The 18,825-nt window shown below is 46.1% G+C and overlaps 1 protein-coding gene across 2 annotated transcripts in view; it reads left to right on the forward strand.

Moving 5' to 3' along the window:
* Positions 1-10,649, forward strand: part of LOC146349387 (glutamate carboxypeptidase 2-like) — a 59,202-nt gene extending 48,553 nt beyond the window's left edge. For both annotated transcript variants that reach the window (XM_084841608.1, XM_084841609.1), the window contains 4 exons: positions 3,321-3,585; positions 5,478-5,559; positions 6,425-6,517; positions 6,751-10,649. In XM_084841608.1, coding sequence (XP_084697734.1) covers positions 3,321-3,585; positions 5,478-5,559; positions 6,425-6,517; positions 6,751-6,940 — 630 coding nt within the window. In that variant the 3' untranslated portion in view covers positions 6,941-10,649. The remainder of the gene's footprint in view (positions 1-3,320; positions 3,586-5,477; positions 5,560-6,424; positions 6,518-6,750) is intronic.
* Positions 10,650-18,825: the final 8,176 nt, after the last annotated feature.

The raw sequence follows: 18,825 nt of genomic DNA on the forward strand, positions 1-18,825 counted from the left end.
TGCAGTGCATTCAGGACCAAAGGAGTCATGATGGTGGCCACTCCATGTTCAGGATATCAGGTTGGCTGCTGGATCTTTATAAAGTGGCAAGGAGTATGTGTATGTGTGGGGGGAGGGGGCGGTTAAAGTGTACCACGAGGGGAAAGGGGAGGGGGAAGAGCTGAACTTGATTGCTTGCATCGCCTCCTCTGCTTTTGTATGTGTGCCATTTTTTCTCTTTGCGGGGATCCAAGACCAGAATTATCCGTGGCTGCTAGAAGATGACACCTGGCTTTCAAACAGCAGTTTTAGCTGGAAAAGTGTGGGTGGGTGAGGAGGGAGGGAGGGAGATTTTTCTCCTGCAATGGAGGTAGGGTGGACACTTGCAAATCATCAAAACAAGAGGAAATGCAGCACCCAAAAAGAGGACAATTGAGGGCCCAGTTTTGCCAGAACGTGCATATGCTAATTTAGATGCATAAATGCACATTTAGAAATCATTATTATGATTTAAATCCAAGTTTCATTGTGGGGAAGACCAAGTGACCTGTGTGCCTGCCTCTTCAGTCTGCTGGCCGGGTGATCATCATTGATGGGCAATTTCAGGGCCCTTCAGCCCTCCCTCCTTTATCTAGGACATGGACTACCACAAGATGTGGTTACAGTCTGTTGTGAAATGTCCATCCGTGGGTTTCTTGATGATGCAAGTATGAGTGAGGTACCAATCTGCAACGCAAATAATAACAAAAATAGGTGGCAATAAATATTTTTCAGTAACAATTTAAAAAAAAAAAAAAAATCTGACCACCATTTTGTTTTCTCCCTGAAACCCATAACTGAAGAGTCTATCTTTGTGTCAGGGTGGACACTGAGCCCACAGAATCCCAGAGTAGTTCTGATTCTGAGGAAGAGCAGTCGCTCCTGGGAGAGGAGCGCGCTCCTCTTTCCCAGGGCCAACAGCTGACGGAGATTCCTCCCACCAGCATTCCTAGCTTAGATAGCAGTCCAGGGAGTGACAGAGCGCGGATAGCAGACCTGCTGGACGCGTGACGCCGACTCAGAGAGCGGCGCCAAATGGAGGGCGCAGAAAGGAGGCGTAGTGCCCGGTTGGTGCGCAAACAACGGCTGTGCCCTGAGGATCCAAGGGAAAAGGGGAGGGACTCTCCCTAGTCCTTAAGTTCAGGGGTCTGCCAGTAATTCCCTTTCAAACAGGGACTAACTGTTCCAACTTAGGGCATAGGTACTGTACTGCTCAGATCTAGTTGCAAATGGTAGAGTTATTAAGTTGTAAAAGAAGAATAAAGCTTTGAAAGGAACCCCTTTGTCTGTGTCTGGACTTGGCTACTGGATTAGACTGAGAGAGGCCTCCAAGGAGCCCTTGACACTTTGGTTCTCAGCCTATCACCATTCAAAACTTGATTCCCCATGCTCTAACGAGAAGCTTAGTACCTCACCCATACCTGTATCAACAAGGAACCCACGGATAAATGGGGAAAACCATTTTAGGCGGTGGCCATCTTGTTTTCCCCTGTAACTCATAACTCAAGAGATTCTGAGCCTATCACCTTTCAAAACTTGATTCCCCATGCTCTAACAAGAAGATTGGTACCTCATTCATACTTGTATCATCAAGGAACCCACTGGCCCCAATTTTGTACATTTGGATGCAGACTATGACTGCTGCCAACTTAGATGGCTTTTAAAAGGGGATTAGATAAGTTCAGGCAAGAGTTGGCTATCAATGGCTACTAGTCATGGTGGGCATATGCCACCTCCAATATCAGAGGCAGTTTACCTCTGAATACCAGTTGCTGGGGAACAACAGCAGGAGAAGGCATGTTGTTATGTATACACATGTACATATACTATTTCATGTCTTTAGTAATGATGTGCTTGTTGTTTCTTTGCTAAATAGCAGCCATAGCATGGGTGAAGCTGGGGGTGTCAGGATCAGGGCAGATTGGCTACTTATGTGCTTAATGTAATGTCTAATTTGGTCGTCAGTTATCTTCATGCAGCCTTCCCTATTCGGGGAACTACAACTCCCACCATAGCCAGCTGGGATGGTCAATTTGGGCATGCTGGCTGGGGGATGATTGGAGTTGTAGTCCAACACATCTGGAGGACACCAGGTTGGAGAAGGTTGTCGTAATGGCTTTCCTTACAGCAAACGTTCTGCCTTCATATAACCAAATGTTCCATCTAATCCAAGCCATAGGGTAGTATCCAGTGTTAGTCCTATGTAGAGTAGACCCATATAAATAATTGGAACTTAAGTTAGCTGTGACTAGAGAAATTTGAGATGGACTAAAATGTAGGGGTGTACGAAATCCCGCTTACCTGGCTCCGCTGGGGTCCGCAGTTGGTGAGAGGCAATCCGTTTCTCCCCCCCGGAATCCTGCCCAACCGGCTCTGCTCCATGGCCAGTCTGTGGAGTCGCTGGCCGGGTCAACCTGCAGCAGGGCCTCCAGCCGCTGCTGGGCTGCTACGGACGCAAATGGCGTCTTGCGTTAGGGGATGCCATTTGTGTCCCCACGCTGCCCCGTGATAGGCTACGTAAATATTTACGTAGCCTATCACAGCTAAAGCAGGGATGCAAATGGCACCCCCTACACCATTTGCGTCCCCGCTTTTGCCGTGTTAGGCTACGTAAGTATTTACAGCGTGGCTGCCATTCGAGGAGCACCCGCTGGTGAACGGCACCAGGTAGGCTCCGTTTCGCGGGGTGGGGTGGGGGGCTTCGCTCCACCATGGATTCTGGGGGGCCAAATGCACTGGCATTCGGCCTCACTGGGATCCGTGGCAGAATTCTCCACCATCCCTACTAAAATGAGCTTGGATTTCTAAGAATCCCACCTGCGGAATCCACTATGGAGCGACCCCCTCAGGCCGCGTGGCATCTATGGACTTTCAGATTTTGTTTTTCCTTTCCTGAAATTTATGCAAATTTATTTGTAGGAAAATATGCACATTTCTGCTGAGGAAAAGTGGAATGGAATGGGGGACAATACTCGAAAGGTTAGGTACTGAGGTCAATCATGCAAATTGTTCGAAAACTCTCACGTAATTATTTGCGCATTTTTTTCTGCATGACGAAAAAAAATTGCGTCTGTCTATGAGTGGGCAATGGAACAAAAGGCGCCTGACAATCCACGAAACACAGACAGAGAGGACTTTACACAGTCCTCACATCCCTAGTTGTGACTAGACGTCTCATTCATTTTAATGGGCCTACTCTAGTAAGACTAATGTTGGATACTACCCATTGTTGTCTGCTAGGTGTAAAAATCACCGAGTTTCAACAATACAGTGTGTGTGTGTGTTCACGTCTTCCTTTCCAGAGAGTCGACAAATACAGTAGCTACCCGGTTTATCACAGCGTGTACGAGACCTATGAGATCGTGGAGCGGTTCTACGACCCCACATTTAAGAACCACCTGGCTGTGGCCCGAGTGCGGGGAGGGCTGGTGTTTGAGCTGGCCGACTCAACCATCCTTCCATTTGACTGTCGGGATTATGCCAAGGCACTGAGCCTCTACACTTGTGTCATTTACAATGTGACCCTGAAACATCAGGCAGCCCTGACAGCATACAGCGTATCATTCGGTATGTACTGCCAAGCAAGGGACAGGTCTCAAAGTGCAAGGTGGGACTCCTAAAGAGAGAGACACACTGACTCTGTTAACCTAGCTGTTACGTGTATCCTGACTGGACTAAATGGCGTGGATCTATAATGATCTTGGCTCATTATGGGCTGCAGAGAGAGACTGGGTGAGGGGATCAGGGTGGTGGTGAATGCCTCCCTTGAGGAGGGAGTGATGCCATCAGCCCTCAAGGAGGCAGTGATAAGACCACTCTTAAAGAAGGCCTCCTTGGATCCTCAAGTTCTGAACAACTCCTCTGAGAGGAGGTTTCGGACCCGTGGCCACTCACTTGTGGGGTGCCACAGGGTTCCATCCTCTCCCCGATGCTATTTAATATCTATGTGAAGCCGCTGGGGGCTATCATCAGGAGGTTTGGGATGCGGTGTCATCAATATGCGGATGACACGCAGCTCTACCTCTCATTCAAATCTTCACCAAGGTTGGCCGTAGAAACCCTGCCCAAATGTCTGGAGACAGTGAGTGGCTGGATGGGGAGGAATAAGCTGAAGCTGAACCCTGACAAGACCGAGGTACTTTTGGTGGGAGACAAGAGGAGGCTGGGGGATGTTGACCTGGTGTTGAATGGGGTACGGCTACCTTTGAAAGACCAGGTCCACAGCCTGGGGGTCATTTTGGACTCCCAGCTGTCCATGGAGGCTCAGGTGTCAGCTGTGAGCCGGACAGTGCTGTATCAACTCCATCTGATACGGCAGCTGCGCCCCTTCCTTCCCGACTATCTGCTCCCATCGGTAGTACATGCCCTGGTCTCCTCTCGTTTAGACTACTGTAATGCGTTCTATGTGGGGTTACCCTTGAGGACAGTTTGGAAGCTGCAGCTTGTACAGAATGCAGCAGCTCGCCTGATTAAAGGCAGCCGCCGGCGAGATCACATCACTCCAGTGCTGAAGGAGTTGCACTGGTTACCAGTTGTTTTCTGGGCCAAATTCAAGGTGTTGGTTTTGAGGAGCGCCTCCAGCAACACCAGACAGGCCGCTTAACAAGATCAGCCTTGGATGGCCTTCTCTCTCTGTCCCATCAGCCAGGACAGCTAGACTGGTGGGGACAAGGGAGAGGGCCTTTTCTGTGGTGGCCCCCACTCTGTGGAACTCCCTCCCTAGGGAACTCCGCCATGCCCCCTCTTTAATGAGCTTCCGCCGTGCATTAAAAACATGGTTGTTCAGGCAGGCATTTGGGGTGGGTTAGGGTATTTTAGAAAATGTTTTTATTGTAGAATTTTATTGTTTTAAACTGTTTTATTGTATGCTGTACATCGCCCAGAGTGGCTGGGTGACCAGCCAGATGGGCAATTAATAAATTTAATAATAAATAAAAATAAAATCTAGGGTAGGGGTGGGCAGCTTGTTGTGGCCCTCCAGATTCTTTGGCCTACAGTTCCCATCATGCTGCCCTCACCATTGGGTCTGCCATCCTTGATCTGGGATTTCCAGCATGGTGCCTGTGGGCACCACTGTGCCCAAGGACACCTCTTTTGGTGTCCACCAGGCTCCCTGCCCCTCCTGATTTTTATTTTATTCTTAAGATATTTTGTTAATTAAAAAGTTAACAAAAGGGAGACTGGTACACAGCAAAACGAAATGCTGTCCTCCTTTATCTAGGTTTTGTGGTTCAAGGGCCTGGATTTGGTCCAGGGGTCACCAAATGCTTATCCCCTCTCTATTTATTTTAATGGGATTCTTTTTTTCTTTTTCTTTGAATTCTCTCCTTCGGAAGATTGAAAAGCACACCCCAATCACCAGGGTTTAACGAGAGTGTTCACACTGTACCTGTATGGATGCAGCAGGGTCACATTTCACAGAATTCAATGGTAAGCTTTTCCCCTCTTCCTTTTTCCAGATTCCCTTTTTGATGCAGTGAAGAATTTTTCAGAAGCCGCCAACGACTTTCACAGGAGACTGCAACTGCTGGACACCCATAAGTAAGTTCTCCTAGATCCTTGGGCATCCAGACAATTCTGCCCAGGCGCATAATCCTTCTTTATACTAAGGTCCAGTGATAAATGCATTCTAAAGAGAGCCATGCCATCAATGGCCTGAGAGAGCCCAACTAGGGTAGCCCTTGCCTCATCTTAGAATCAGAGAATCATAGTGTTGGAAGGGGCCTACAAGACGATCGAGTCCAACCCCCTGCTCAGTGCAGGAAGCCTGATTCCCAGGTGGTCTCCCATCCAAGTACTAACCAGGGCTGACCCTGCTTAGCTTCTGAGATTAGATGAGATCAGGTGCATCCAGCCTCTTCTTCTTAGGGGCTACTGAAGGACCTGCATGCCCTGAAGGTGGCTACTTCCATGTTTGTTTGTTTATTTATTAAATTTATTAATCGCCCATCTGGCTGGTCACCCAGCCACTCTGGGCAATGTACAATAATAAAAACAGTTTAAAACAATAAAATTCTACATCAAAAACATTTCTAAAAATACCCTAACCCACCCCAAATGCCTGCCTGAACAACCACGTTTTTAATGCATGGTGGAAGCTGATTAAAGAGGGGGCATGGCGGAGTTCCACAGAGTGGGGGCCACCACAGAGAAGGCCCTCTCCCTTGTCCTCACCAGCCTAGCTGTCCTGGCTGATGGGACAGAGAGAAAGCCATCCAAGGTTGATCTTGTTAAGCGGCCTGTCTGGTGTTGCTGGAGGCGCTCCTTGAGATAGGCTGGGCCGGAACCATATAGGGTTTTAAAGGTCAAAACCAACACCTTGAATTTGGCCATGTGGTTGCCAAAGGGTGGCGTATAATGGCGGACAACTCCTTTAACATTTTTGTCCCCATGGTCTACTTTTCAGCCCACTTGAAGTGAGATCTTGGAATGACCAGCTGATGTTTTTGGAAAGAGCATTTGTTGATCCTCTTGGATTACCTGGCCGTTCGTTCTATAGGTAAGGAAGAAACAATGTGTCAATGCTTTCTTTCCCTGCCTTAATAGTCCAAAGGCTTATCTCCCACCTCTCATTATTTTCAAACTGCATTGGGCTCAGTTTATTGGAAATATGTATACAGAGAAATTCTCAGTGATGTAAAGATTTTAACTAGTGATGTGTGTAATAGTTACGGTGGAGCTACAGAGCTCCACTGTAAGTATTGTTTCTCTGATGTTGTTGCCTTTTCCCAGACACATCATCTTTGCTCCAAACAACCACAACAAGTACGCTGGAGTGTCCTTTCCTGGGATCTATGATGCTCTGTTTGATATTGCCAATAAGGTAGACCAACACAAGGCTTGGGAAGAAGTCAAGAGGCAGATCTCCATTGCAGCCTTCACAGTGGCAGCTGCAGCTGGAACTCTGAAACCAACAGCATGAAATACTAGAGACTCCAAGACATCGACTGTCCTCCACAAAGCCTTTGTTAGGAGCTTGGTGTACCTAAAGACCATAAAATTAGGTTCCCTCATGGGAACTCAATACTTTCATTAAGCTCCTTTGTCTGCAGACAACTAACCTGAGAAAGTCAAATGCTGCAGAAGCGAATACAAGAGACTTGATGGCCACTTTCTCCAAAATTCCTCAAGCTCTCCCAAACAAAAGAATGTATTAAGGAGGAGGGGGGGGAGGAGGAGGTTTGGATCTGCCCTAATTTTCCCTCTGCTAGATCACAGATCCTGTCTGTCCACATTATCCTTCCTTGCAGTTGATTTACAGAGCAAATGTTAAAAGCTAAACCAACCTGTTTCAGGATGAGAAAAAAAAGAAGAAGAGCATGGATTTGTTAACTAATTACTGTCCAAGTTTAATATTAAAAGTCTGGCTTTCACAGCTGAAAAGGAACAAGACTTGGTCCTTCTCTCTCCCCCGCCCCCCATGCCTCCACTTCCATTGCTGTCATTAGAGGGCAGGTTTAGCCCTCATCCCAGTCAGTCATGGCTCCAAGTGCACCCTTGTGTTCCCCCACTGTTTTGCACCAACCACCTCTCTGACAGTTTCATCTGGCCTCTGTTGAAGGGGAATACTGGGGGTCTGCAATGTGTCTCTGCTGTCTGTAGAACATGCAAGACACTTTGCGCCCCATATATGGGCCTGCGCTCTGCACACAACCTGTCTGCCACAATGATGAGCAATTCTCTACTGTAAGTAGGATGAATGCAACCCCATTCAAGACAGGTTGATCACCCATCCCCTGCCAGATGGCCCAGCCACCAACAGTACTTCTGTCTTCTCTGGTAGATTAGGTTTGCTTTGCCCCATCCAGCCCTTCAGAGCTGACAAACCAGTTCAGGAGTTCCACCACCTCCCAAGGACCAGATGAAAATGAGAGATAGGTGTATGGGTTTGTGTATAATATTTGTTTCTTGTCTATAGCCCAGGGGTGCAGAACTTCAAGCCCAGTGACCAAATCTGGCCCTCCTAGGGTCTCAACCCAGCCTTCCAGAGTTCCCCAGGTGGCCACTCCCGCTTCCTTTGGCCACACCCCTTTTCTCTTGACTGTGGATTGCTTGGTGGTTCCCTGGCTTTTCTGCAGTTTTTCCCCATTGGAAAAGATTGAAATGTCACTGCCAAGGCTTAGTTACTGGCAATAAGCTTTAAACTGTAAGATGCTGGTATTGGGGGGATTTCGGCCCCACCCCTTTTGCTTCCAGCCTCCCCACATCACTGGAATGTGCCCCACCTCCACCCAGAGCTTCTCCAAAATAGAATTCACCCCTTCAGGCTGAAAGAGGTTCAGCACCTGTGACCTAGGTACTAAGGCCTGACTGAACTAATTTAACCAGCCAGGATTTCATCTCACCATCCACTGTAGGACAAACAACACTCATTAGCAATTCTCTCGCACACATTTCTCAGATTATATGATTATTCAATAAACAAAAAATCTTTCAATTTAACATGTTTGTTCAGGGCTTTCCATGTTCACTCGAGCTCCAAAATGCCTGGAAATTACAGCTGTTACAGGCCACACCCTTAGCAGATGCATTATTCAGGCAACATGTGTATGGGATGGTACAGTATGGTATGGTATGGTGTGGTACGGCATGATATGGTCTTCTATGCTGTTGTTAGTTCCAGCTTCATCACTACCTTGGAGCTGGATGACTGTCAGTGGCGGAGTGGTGGACCAAAGTCCCGGATTTGTCTGTTTACTGGAATAGATGCATGGAGTCTATGCACCTGAAGGTATCATGCAACTGACAGTACCCTTCCATGTTACAAGAACCCAGTTGGCAACCAATATTTATTATTTTATTTTTATTTATTTCATTTCTATACCACCCAATAGCCGAAGCTCTCTGGCCGAAGCTCTCAAACCATGACCACCCACACAGAATGATAGAGTTGGAAGGTGCCTTGGGGTATAAAAGTGCCAACTGGTTTTTACCGCTTCAAGTTGTTCTCATTTCTGGCTATGGGCCTCCTGCTCATTCTGAAGACGTGAGATGGTTCAGAGCAACATTCTGGGAGTCGGTCATACCAGCAATGTTTTATCATGGAGGCTGCTTGAAAATCATGCTCGGGTTTTTATGGACAGTGTGTAGCTATCCAAAAGAGAGCTTGTTGAGAGCTGGACCCAGCCACGCACACAATTGCATCGCACTAATAATAATGCAACTAAGATGGGTTGCTTTCAGTTTGTATTGGTGGAATTCCGTCTGGTTCATGTACCTTGGATAAGATTTGCTGAAGCTGTGTTTTGATGAGAGCTTCAGGAGACATCATCAAGTGTGAGGTGTTGGGGTGTGTGTGTGAGTTTTCTTTTTCAGCCACAAGAATACCTAATGATGAACCTTGACTACAATACCTAAGCTTTGGCGGTGATGACTCTCAAGCCCATCTAGGCTTTAAGAGATCAGGAGGGTGTCAGAAATAATGGATGCAATCGAGACATCTTAATCTAAGTCTAGTGACTTATCTAGTGGAGTCACCACCTGTGAATGAGTCCACAGTGAGTGCTCAACGATAAGAACACAATGATGAAGACTCCCCCTTTTCTGAGCAGTGAGACGATGCAGAGTTTAGTTTAGGCAGGGTTTAGTTTCCTGGGGATGAGAGAGCACTGTTTCTCTTTTTTATTTAAAAAACAACAAAAATACTGCATTAAACTTACCCCAAACAAAGATTTTTTTAAAAAAAGGGGGGATAGCTGATATGTTTTCTTTGTTGACATTTGAACTGGCTTTTTTTCAGGCAAGGAAAAGTTCTTTCAAATGATTTTGTCTGGTTTCATTGAGTTGTTTGCATTGTAATGATATATTTTTGAAGACTTTTTTGTTTTTCTTTAATTTTTTTATTCAGGTTTCTTTTATTCATACATTATATATCATTAAGATAATCTATCTAAAGTTATTTCTAGGGCGTCTTTAATGGTGGAACCCTGTCAAGGTGGCATACAAAACGAAAACCGCATGAAGTAGGTACGATAAAAATCCATAAAAGCATGTTCCAATAAAATCCATAAAAACAAAGATTGCCAGTTAAAATTATTATAAACTAAGCTTGCCAATAAAAACCAATGGCCCCGATGTAAGGGAAGCCCAGTGAAAATAAGAACCCTGACAAACCCACAATGGAAATTGATTCCAGAGATGTGGGGCCACTACTGAGAAGGCCCTCTCCCTTGTACTCACCAACCTAACCACCCTTGGGTAACGGGCAGGTGAGACGGGCCTTGGTTGATGACCTTAAAGTGTGGGCAGGCTGGAGTGAGAGAAGTAACTTGAAGGATATTAGATAATTGGGTTTGTAGTGCAGTCTTTGTTAATTTAGATAATACCTCATGGGGTGTCACCTTCTCCAGCTGAGGAGAGGGAGCAAACAGGTATGTGTGTATGCATGCACACATATATGTAACTCCGAGGTGTATCTCATTCAAAAACACAAAGAACTCCCCAGCTACCCGAAGACCATCTCCTAACCATTAACTCTCATTGATGAAATATTAACTGATATTCTGGATTATTACCCAGCAATCTGCCTAATCAGTGATGTGGGTTTTCAAGAAATGTTTAACCTCATATACTTGCTAAGGACAATCACCTGAAAAACATTGTTTACAACATTAAAACTGCTAATCTTGCCTAATATTTATTTGCATTTGGCATACATTCCTTGTTATTAATGAAGTTCTGAAACAGAAAGTTTTCCATGGAAATGTAAGCACTGGGGGGGAAATACATTTTGGAAACTTTTCCACCCCACATCACTGTGCCTACTGGAAGAACGGTTGGCCAACAACAGCCCAAACGATAAGAAGAGGGCTGATGGTTCACACCAAGGGTCTGTCTAGTTAAGGATACTAGTTCTGGTTGTGCTGTTGTAAGTGGTCAGAGACCATTGCTTATACAGAGCTACAAAAAAGATGAAAAATCTAATATTGTTTTGGCAGCTCATGACTATGCAGACATACGTGGCACAAGTCAGGTGTGTAGGGGGAGTGGGGTGACAGCGGTAGAGGGAGGATGGGGTCACATCAGTAGAATCAAGCTATGCTCTTTGGACTGGTGTAGCTTTATAGCCAGATAACACAAATTGTATTTTGCTCTCCCCACTCCCTTGAGGTGTACAAACCTGCAACCAATAGCAACAACAAAGAACAAGGAGCCATGCTTTGCAAGCATGAGAGCCATTGCAAAGAACAGCTGTGCATTTTATGTATTTAGTTATTACATTTATATCCCACCTCTTCCTCCAAAGAGCCCAACGCAGTGTACGTCAACCTCCTCCTCTCCATTTTATCCTCACAACGACAACCCTGTGAGGGAGGTTAGGGTGAGAGTCAGTGACTGGCCCAAAGTCATCCACTGAGCTTCATGGCCGCGTGGGGACTCGAACCCGGGTCTCCCCAGTCCAGCACTCTAACCACAATGGCACCACACCACATTTTGCAGACATGAGAGCTGGCGCATTGGAGCTTACTCCTGAGTAGACTTGCTTAGAATTGAGCATTGTTTTGTATAGTTGGCGGGAAAATGTCCAAACTGGTAAAACTCATATCTGTCCTTGCCCACTTTGCTTTCTCTGTCCGTGGCCCCATCCCATGCCCTTAGCCCTACCCACTGCTGCAATGCAGCCCCAGAGACCCTTCCCAAATTGGAATTTTGCCCTCGGGCTGAAAAAGGTTCAACATTCTTGCTTTACACGGTCACTTTCCTGGAGAGGAGAAAACAGAGGTGGCTCTATATTTGGGGCGAATGGGGTGGCAACCCTCAGCCTCTCCCCCACCCATTTGTGGCAGAGAAATCCCACCCACAACTAGGAACATTTGCTCCAATGCACAGCATGCAGCTGACAACTGCCATGAATGATTTTCCCTTCCTTCCTCTGACAATCTTAGTGGAATATTGAGTTTCTGCTCTCTTCTGCCCCACCAGCCCCAATGAGCACCAGCTGCCACTGGGAGAAAGTGCTGAAGACTCTATCTATCTATCTATCTATCTATCTATCTATCTATCTATCTATCTATCATCATTCTATCGATCACCCAATAGCTGAAGCTCTATTGACTTCCGGTGTTCTTGTTATGTTGGTTTATTTACAAATAAACAAACCAAACAGCATTGGGAACAGTGTGATATGACTTCTTAAATAAGAAGAGTTAATTTTTCAGTTTGCATCAGTCCTCCAAAATCAGCAGCATGCCCTCAGTGGTGCTTTTTTTTGCCAGCAAGCTCCAAAAATTGAGACCCTTTGCTTAAAGATTCAAACCACCTTTACCCCACCACACACACACACACACACACACAAATTATACAACATTTGCAACATAATTTAAAGCTCCATTTCTGCAACCAAAATCATTGTTTCAGCTAGCACAAAAAGTAGCAAAAGCAAGCAACAGAAGGTATTTGTTTTCCATCAGTATGAAGAGTACAGTTTTAAAATAAGACCAGCAGATGGGACAAGCCTACATAATTTGTCCTGGGTGGAAAAAAGAAGGCATGTTTAGGGCATTTCAGATGGGTGTAAATCACTATTTTTCTTGACAACCTTTTCTGACATATGGGTGTCAGGAACAAGTGTCACTTTATGGGGGCGGGGGAGTTGTTGTTCTCTCTTGCACAGGTTAATATTAGTCTGAAGGCCAAACTACATTTGGCACAGGAGTTCTGATTTGATCCCCCCATGTGGCTGTGGTGTTTTTTAAAGTCTTAAAAGCAGCTTAACCCTTTCCCCCCTTTCTTCCAGATAGGAATCACTCCCCACCTTTTATGTATTTATTTATTGAATTTCTTAATCACCTATCTGGCTGGTCACCCGGCCACTCTGGGCAATATACATCAATACAAACAGTTTTAAAACAATAAAATTTTACATTAAAACATCATATTTCTAAAAACACCCTAACCCACCCCCAAAGCCTGCCTGAACAACCACGTTTTTAATGTGTGGTGGAAGCTCATTAAAGAGGGGGCATGGTGGAGTTCCCTAGGGAGGGAGTTCCACAGAGTGGGGGCCACCAAAGAGAAGGCCCTCTCCCTTGTCCTCACCAGCCTAGCTGTCCTGGCTGATGGAACAGAGAGAAGGCCATCCAAGGCTGATCTTGTTAAGTGGCCTGTCTGGTGCTGCTGGAGGGGCTCCTTGAGATAAGCTGGGCCAGAACCATATAGGGTTTTAAAGGTCAAAACCAACACCTTGAATTTGGCCTGGAAAACAACTGGTAACCAGTTCAACTCCTTCAGCACCGGAGCGATGTGATCACGCCGGCGGCTGCCTTTAATCAGGCGAGCCTCTGCGTTCTGCAGCTTCCGAACCGTCTTCAAGGGTAACCCCAGTTAGAGCACATTACAGTAGTCTAGATGAGAGGAGACTAGGGTATGTACTACCCATGGGAGCAGATGGTCAGGAAGCTAGGGGTGGAGCTGCTGTATCAGATGGAGTTGGTACCTTGAAAAGCTCTGATTAGCCATAGAGTGCGAAATGACCTGTATGATATGGGTGGTCTTTGTGTGGTGTTCCCCATCTCAGCTGCCTTAAAAGCTAAAGAAAAAGTCAGGGTATCTGGTCATGAATACCTGCCAAGAGCTTCTCCACACTGAGGGTTTTGGTCCCAAGATTTTACTGGGGCTTCTGCTTCCAGATTTTTTGTGGGAACATCGACCCTTTTCATGAGCTTCCCTCCCACTCCACTCCCCCCCTCCTGTTTATCTGTGAGATCTGTTGTTATACAGCAGCACGTCCTCATCTCACATGCAAATTCAGACTGATTGAAAGCAGTTCTTTTTGTTAGCTCATTATTTCCATTTCAAAATAAGCCACGTAAATGCTTGGAGAACACTAGAGAGGAGCTGGAGGTTGACGATGTCAAGGAAAGGACCCACAAATGTCCATGAGTAACCAATCTCAACCACAAGATAAAAGCTGTGTGTGGAGAAGCTCTCCTCTTCCACTGTCAAAGAGTTTTTACCATTAGGAAGTTTCTCCTAATGTTTAGTCAAAATCTGCTTCCCGGCCATTTCCATCCATTGATTCTAGTTCTGCCCTCTGGAGCAACTGAAAACAAGTCTGTTCCATCCTCTATGTAAAAAGCCCTTCAGATATTTAAGCACATAAGAAGAACCATGCTGGATCAGACCAAGGATCCATTTGGTCCAGCATTCTGTTCACACAGTGGCCAACCAGCTGTCAACCAGGAACCCACAAGCAGGGCATGAGTGCAACAGCACCCTCCCACCCATGTTCCCCAGCAACTGGTGTACATGGGCTCACTGCCTCTGGTACTAGCCATCAAGACTAGTAGCCATTGATAGCCTTTTCCTCCAGGAATTTGTCTAACCCCCCTTTAAAGCCATCCAAATTGGTGGCCATCACTACATCTGTGGTAGTGAATTTCATAGTTTAACTATGCGCTGTGTGAAGAAGTCCTGCCTTGCATCAGTCCTGAATCTCCCACCAATCAGCTTCATAGGATGACCCCTTTGGATTCTAGCATTTTGAGAGAGGGAGAAAAATGTCTCCCTATCCACTTTCTCCACACCATGCATAATTTTGTAGACCTGTATCATGTCTCCCGTACCCTCCTTTTTTTCCAAGCTAAACAATCCCAGCTGTTCTAACCTTCTCTCATAGGGGAGATGCTCCACCCACTTGATCATTTTAGTTGCCACTATCATGTCTCCCCTTAATCTTCTGTTCTCCAGGCTCAACACACTCAGCTCTTTCGAACCATCCCTGATAGAACTTGGTTTCCAGACCCCTCCCCATCCTGGCTCATCTTCTCTGGACGTGCTCCAACTTGTCAATGTCCTTCTTAAAATGTGGTGCCCAGAACTGGATCCAGTAGCCCAGACGTAAGGATGTATGGGTTGCAGCCCAAATCCTGGAGTTAGCTTGCACGTGTACATTCATCACTGGATGACTGCAACATCAAGTGACGACTTGCATGTGTGAATTAACCATCACAAAACAACAGGCAAAGAAACTTGATGTTGCCCCCCATCGCATTAAAAACAACAACAACAATCCATGATTTTTGGCTGGACTGTCAAACATTTTTTAAAAATCTGAGTTGATGAATTAAATGGGTTCTCTTCGATCAATCGATTAATTAATTAATTAAATCCGATACATTTGCATATAACTTTAATAATAATTTTGATAGGAAAAACCATGGTTTGTTTCTAGATAGCCAGGAGCTGTCTTGGATGAGTAATCCTGTCCTGTGTGAGAATGGCAGTGGGATGTATTTTCTAACATGGCTAGTTTTTGTAACTACTTATATTAAAAGTAACTCACCTTTAAAGTTTAGCCCAATTCACTGAGAAAGTCTTTTTAATAGATTACAAAAGGTTTGACAGCACAATCTTAAGCATGTGTGATATCCCACCCTCTTCAAAAGGGGAAGAGACAAATTCATGGAGGATCAAAGAATATTAGGGCACAATCCTATGCATGTCTAGACAGAAAAAAAGTGCTACAGTTCCCAGCATGCCCCAGCCAGCCATGCTGACTGGGGCATGCTGGGAGTTGTAGGACTTTTTTGCTGCCTAAACATGCATAGGATTGCACCCTTAATGACTACTAATCATGATGGCTATATATTACCTCCAGTATGAGAGGCAGCATGCCACTCAATACTAGTTGGAGATCACAACCTGGATGGTGCTATTGGGTGGTCTGTGCTTGTAGACCACCCAGCACCCAGAGTTTTCTGGGTGGTGTACAATCTTTCAGATTCACGCCTGCAGCTCGGAACCATAACATGAGCTCTACACTGAGCTACAAATTCAGCATGTATCAGCAATGTGTTCATGTAAGTGTAATAACTTAGGGCCATTTCACGTATCACACAGCAGCAAATCTGAGTTGGTGGACCAGTGCAAGGCAATTGTATCTCAACCCTGGAGGTCCTACCAAAGTGTAATCAAGACATGTTAGAAAATTTGCTTGTAGTATCACATAGAGTTGAATTCTCTCTCTCTCTCTCTCTCTCTCTCTCTCAAAGTTAAGAGGGAAGTGAGATACCTGTAATGTGTGAATGAGGCAAACATCTACTTGTAAACACTGTCATGGTGCCACCTCTCTCCCCGTTCAAATCCCCCACCCCCCAAGTCCACCTTTAGATGAAGTCTTCTAGCCTCACCCGCATGCTGCTCACACATTGTGGGCATGTCTGCAATGCACAAACCTGTTGAACAGATGTAAGCTCTACCTTTGAGCTGGAACCCTGATGGCATATCAGAGAGCCAATATGGTGTAGTATTTGAGTGTTGGACTGGGAGCTGGGAGATCCAGGTTCTAGTCCCCACTTGGCCATGGAAGTCACTGGGTGACTTTGGGCCAGTCACAGACTCTCAGCCCAACCCACCTCACAGGGTTGTTGTTGTGAGGATAAAGTGGAGAGGAGGGGGGGTTATGTACACCGCCTTGGGTTCCTTGCAAGAGGAAAAAGGGTGGGATATAAATGGGCGGGACATAAACAAAAATATAAAACTAAAATACGTATAAATAAAAAAGGGTGGGATGTATATAAATTATAATAATTTTAAAGAATATATATAGTAGTGGAGGGTGGTGGCTCTGATGTCAGGGAGGCAGTGAATCCACTCCGGGCTTCTGTCAGAACTCTAAAGGACCTTGGATCACTCCTTTAGAGTTCTGACTGGTTCTGTCTGAAACCCAGAGCAGATTCACTGCCCCAGTGACATAAGAGCCACCAGCCTCCACCGGTATATAGACTTCAGATTAGAGGTTCTGAACCTCTTTCAGCCTGAGGGGTGAAGGCAAAGGGTGTGTAGACAAACGCAAAGGACGTGGGGCCAAAATACCAGGCTATTTTAGCTTAAAGCTCTTACTGCAAGCAACTTAGCCTTAGGAGAGGCATTCCAATCTTATTGAGCTAATAAAGTGGGGCTCAATCCAGACATGACTGAGGCTCTGCTTGTGGGTGGTTCTTCTGTCCAGATGGGGGAAACGCAACCAGATCTGGATGGGGCCACACTCCCCCTGAAGGAGCAGGTGTGCAGCTCGGGGATCCATTCTTGTCATTGAAGGCTCAGGTGGCCTCTGTCGTGTGGAGTACCTTCTACGTCAGTCAGTTGCCCAGTCATGACCCTATCTGGATGGGGATAGCTCAGCATCAGTGGTCAATGCTCTAGTAACCTCTAGGTTAGATTACTGTAAAGTGTTGTACATTGGGCTGCCTTTGAAGACAGTTTGGAAACTGCAGCTCGTGCAGAATTTGGCAGACAGGTTGTTGACTGGGACTAGGTGATGCGAACATATCACCCCAGGCCTGGCTTGCCTGCCCTGGTTGCCATTTTGTTCCCAGGCCAAATTCAAAGTGCTGGGTTTTTTTAACCTTTAAAGCCCTACATGGCTTGGGACCCCAATACCTGAAGGACTGCGTCTCGCTGTATGAACGTACCCAGTCCCTGAGGTCAGCTTCAGAGGCCCTGCTCTGTGTGCCCCATCTGAGAGAAGCTCAGGGGGTGTCAGTTCGGGAATGGGCCTTTTCTGTAATAGCCCCTTGTTTGTGGGACACTCTCCCCAAGCTCATCTAGCACCAATAATGTCATCTTTTTGGAGCCAGGCGAAGACAGACTTATTTCCCCAGGCATTTGGACATTTGTTATGGCTCAATTATTGTGGGCTGCTTTTGTGGTGTTCATTCTAGGTTGTGAGTGGGGGGCGATTCTGAATATTTGTGGATTAACAGTTTTCATATTGTATTGTTTTGAGATTATGTTTGTATAGCATTCATTTTTATTTGTATTATTGTACTGATAATAGCTCATACTATTATTATCACTATTAATTACATTTCTATACCACCCATGTAGGAGTAGGTAACCTGGTGTCCTCCAGACATTTTGGACTACATCTCCCATAACTGTTGACCATTGGCCATGCCAGCTGGGGCTGATGCAGCCCCAAACATCTGGAGGACACCAGGTTGCCGACCCCTGGACGGTAAACACTGACGGGCAGCGGCTGTCCAGGTTTTAGGTGGGGCTCTTTCCCAGCCCTACCTGGAGATGCTGGGGACTGATTCTGGCACCATGCAAAAAGATCTACCGCTGAGCGTAAAGTCCGTCCCCTAAAGCTGATTGGATATGCATGGGGGGGCGGGGGCCCAAGCCATGCAAGAGGTGGAATAGAAAAGCACTTTGGACATGCTCAAGAGCAGCCTTCCCCAAACCTCTAGAGCTGCTGGATTACAACTCCCATTATTCCCAGCCAGTTGGCTGGGAATCATGGCGGTTGTAGTCCAACAGATCTGGAAAACACCACCAGGTTAGGGAAGGCTGCTCAAGGGTCTTTCTTCCTTATTACTCACTACAGATGTTTGACACTCTGCCACAAAATAATAATAATAATAATAGTGATAGTGATGATTATGATGATGATGATAATAACAGCAACAATAAATTCAAATCAAGCCTTACTTTGCAAGTGTCAAGACTTAGACATAAAGACAAATCACAGCTCTCCAGTTAAACCCACCACCACCTTAGTCACCTTTTGGCCACTCTCTGTTGTTTCTTGCTTGTTTGCGTGTTTGTGATCAACTCGGTCCTGGGGGCAGGGAATCTGGGCCGGGTGCTGTCAGGGGACGTCCAGTGCCCACACATGGGCAAATGCCTGGCCTGGAGCTCCCCTCCAGTAACCTCAGCTCAACTCGCTCTCTCCAGCCCCTTTCTCTTGACACGAGAGAGAGAGAGAGAGAGAGAGAGAGAGAATCCCAGTGGGAGGAGAGGTGGGTGGGAGCCCTAGGCGGGACGGGAGGGTTGCAGCCCGTCCTGTTGCGCAGCAAACCT

The sequence above is a fragment of the Heloderma suspectum genome, chromosome 3, assembly GCF_057233095.1.
Source record: "Heloderma suspectum isolate Gila_16-S chromosome 3, 16-S_ref, whole genome shotgun sequence".
NCBI classification, from domain to species: Eukaryota; Metazoa; Chordata; class Lepidosauria; order Squamata; family Helodermatidae; genus Heloderma; species Heloderma suspectum.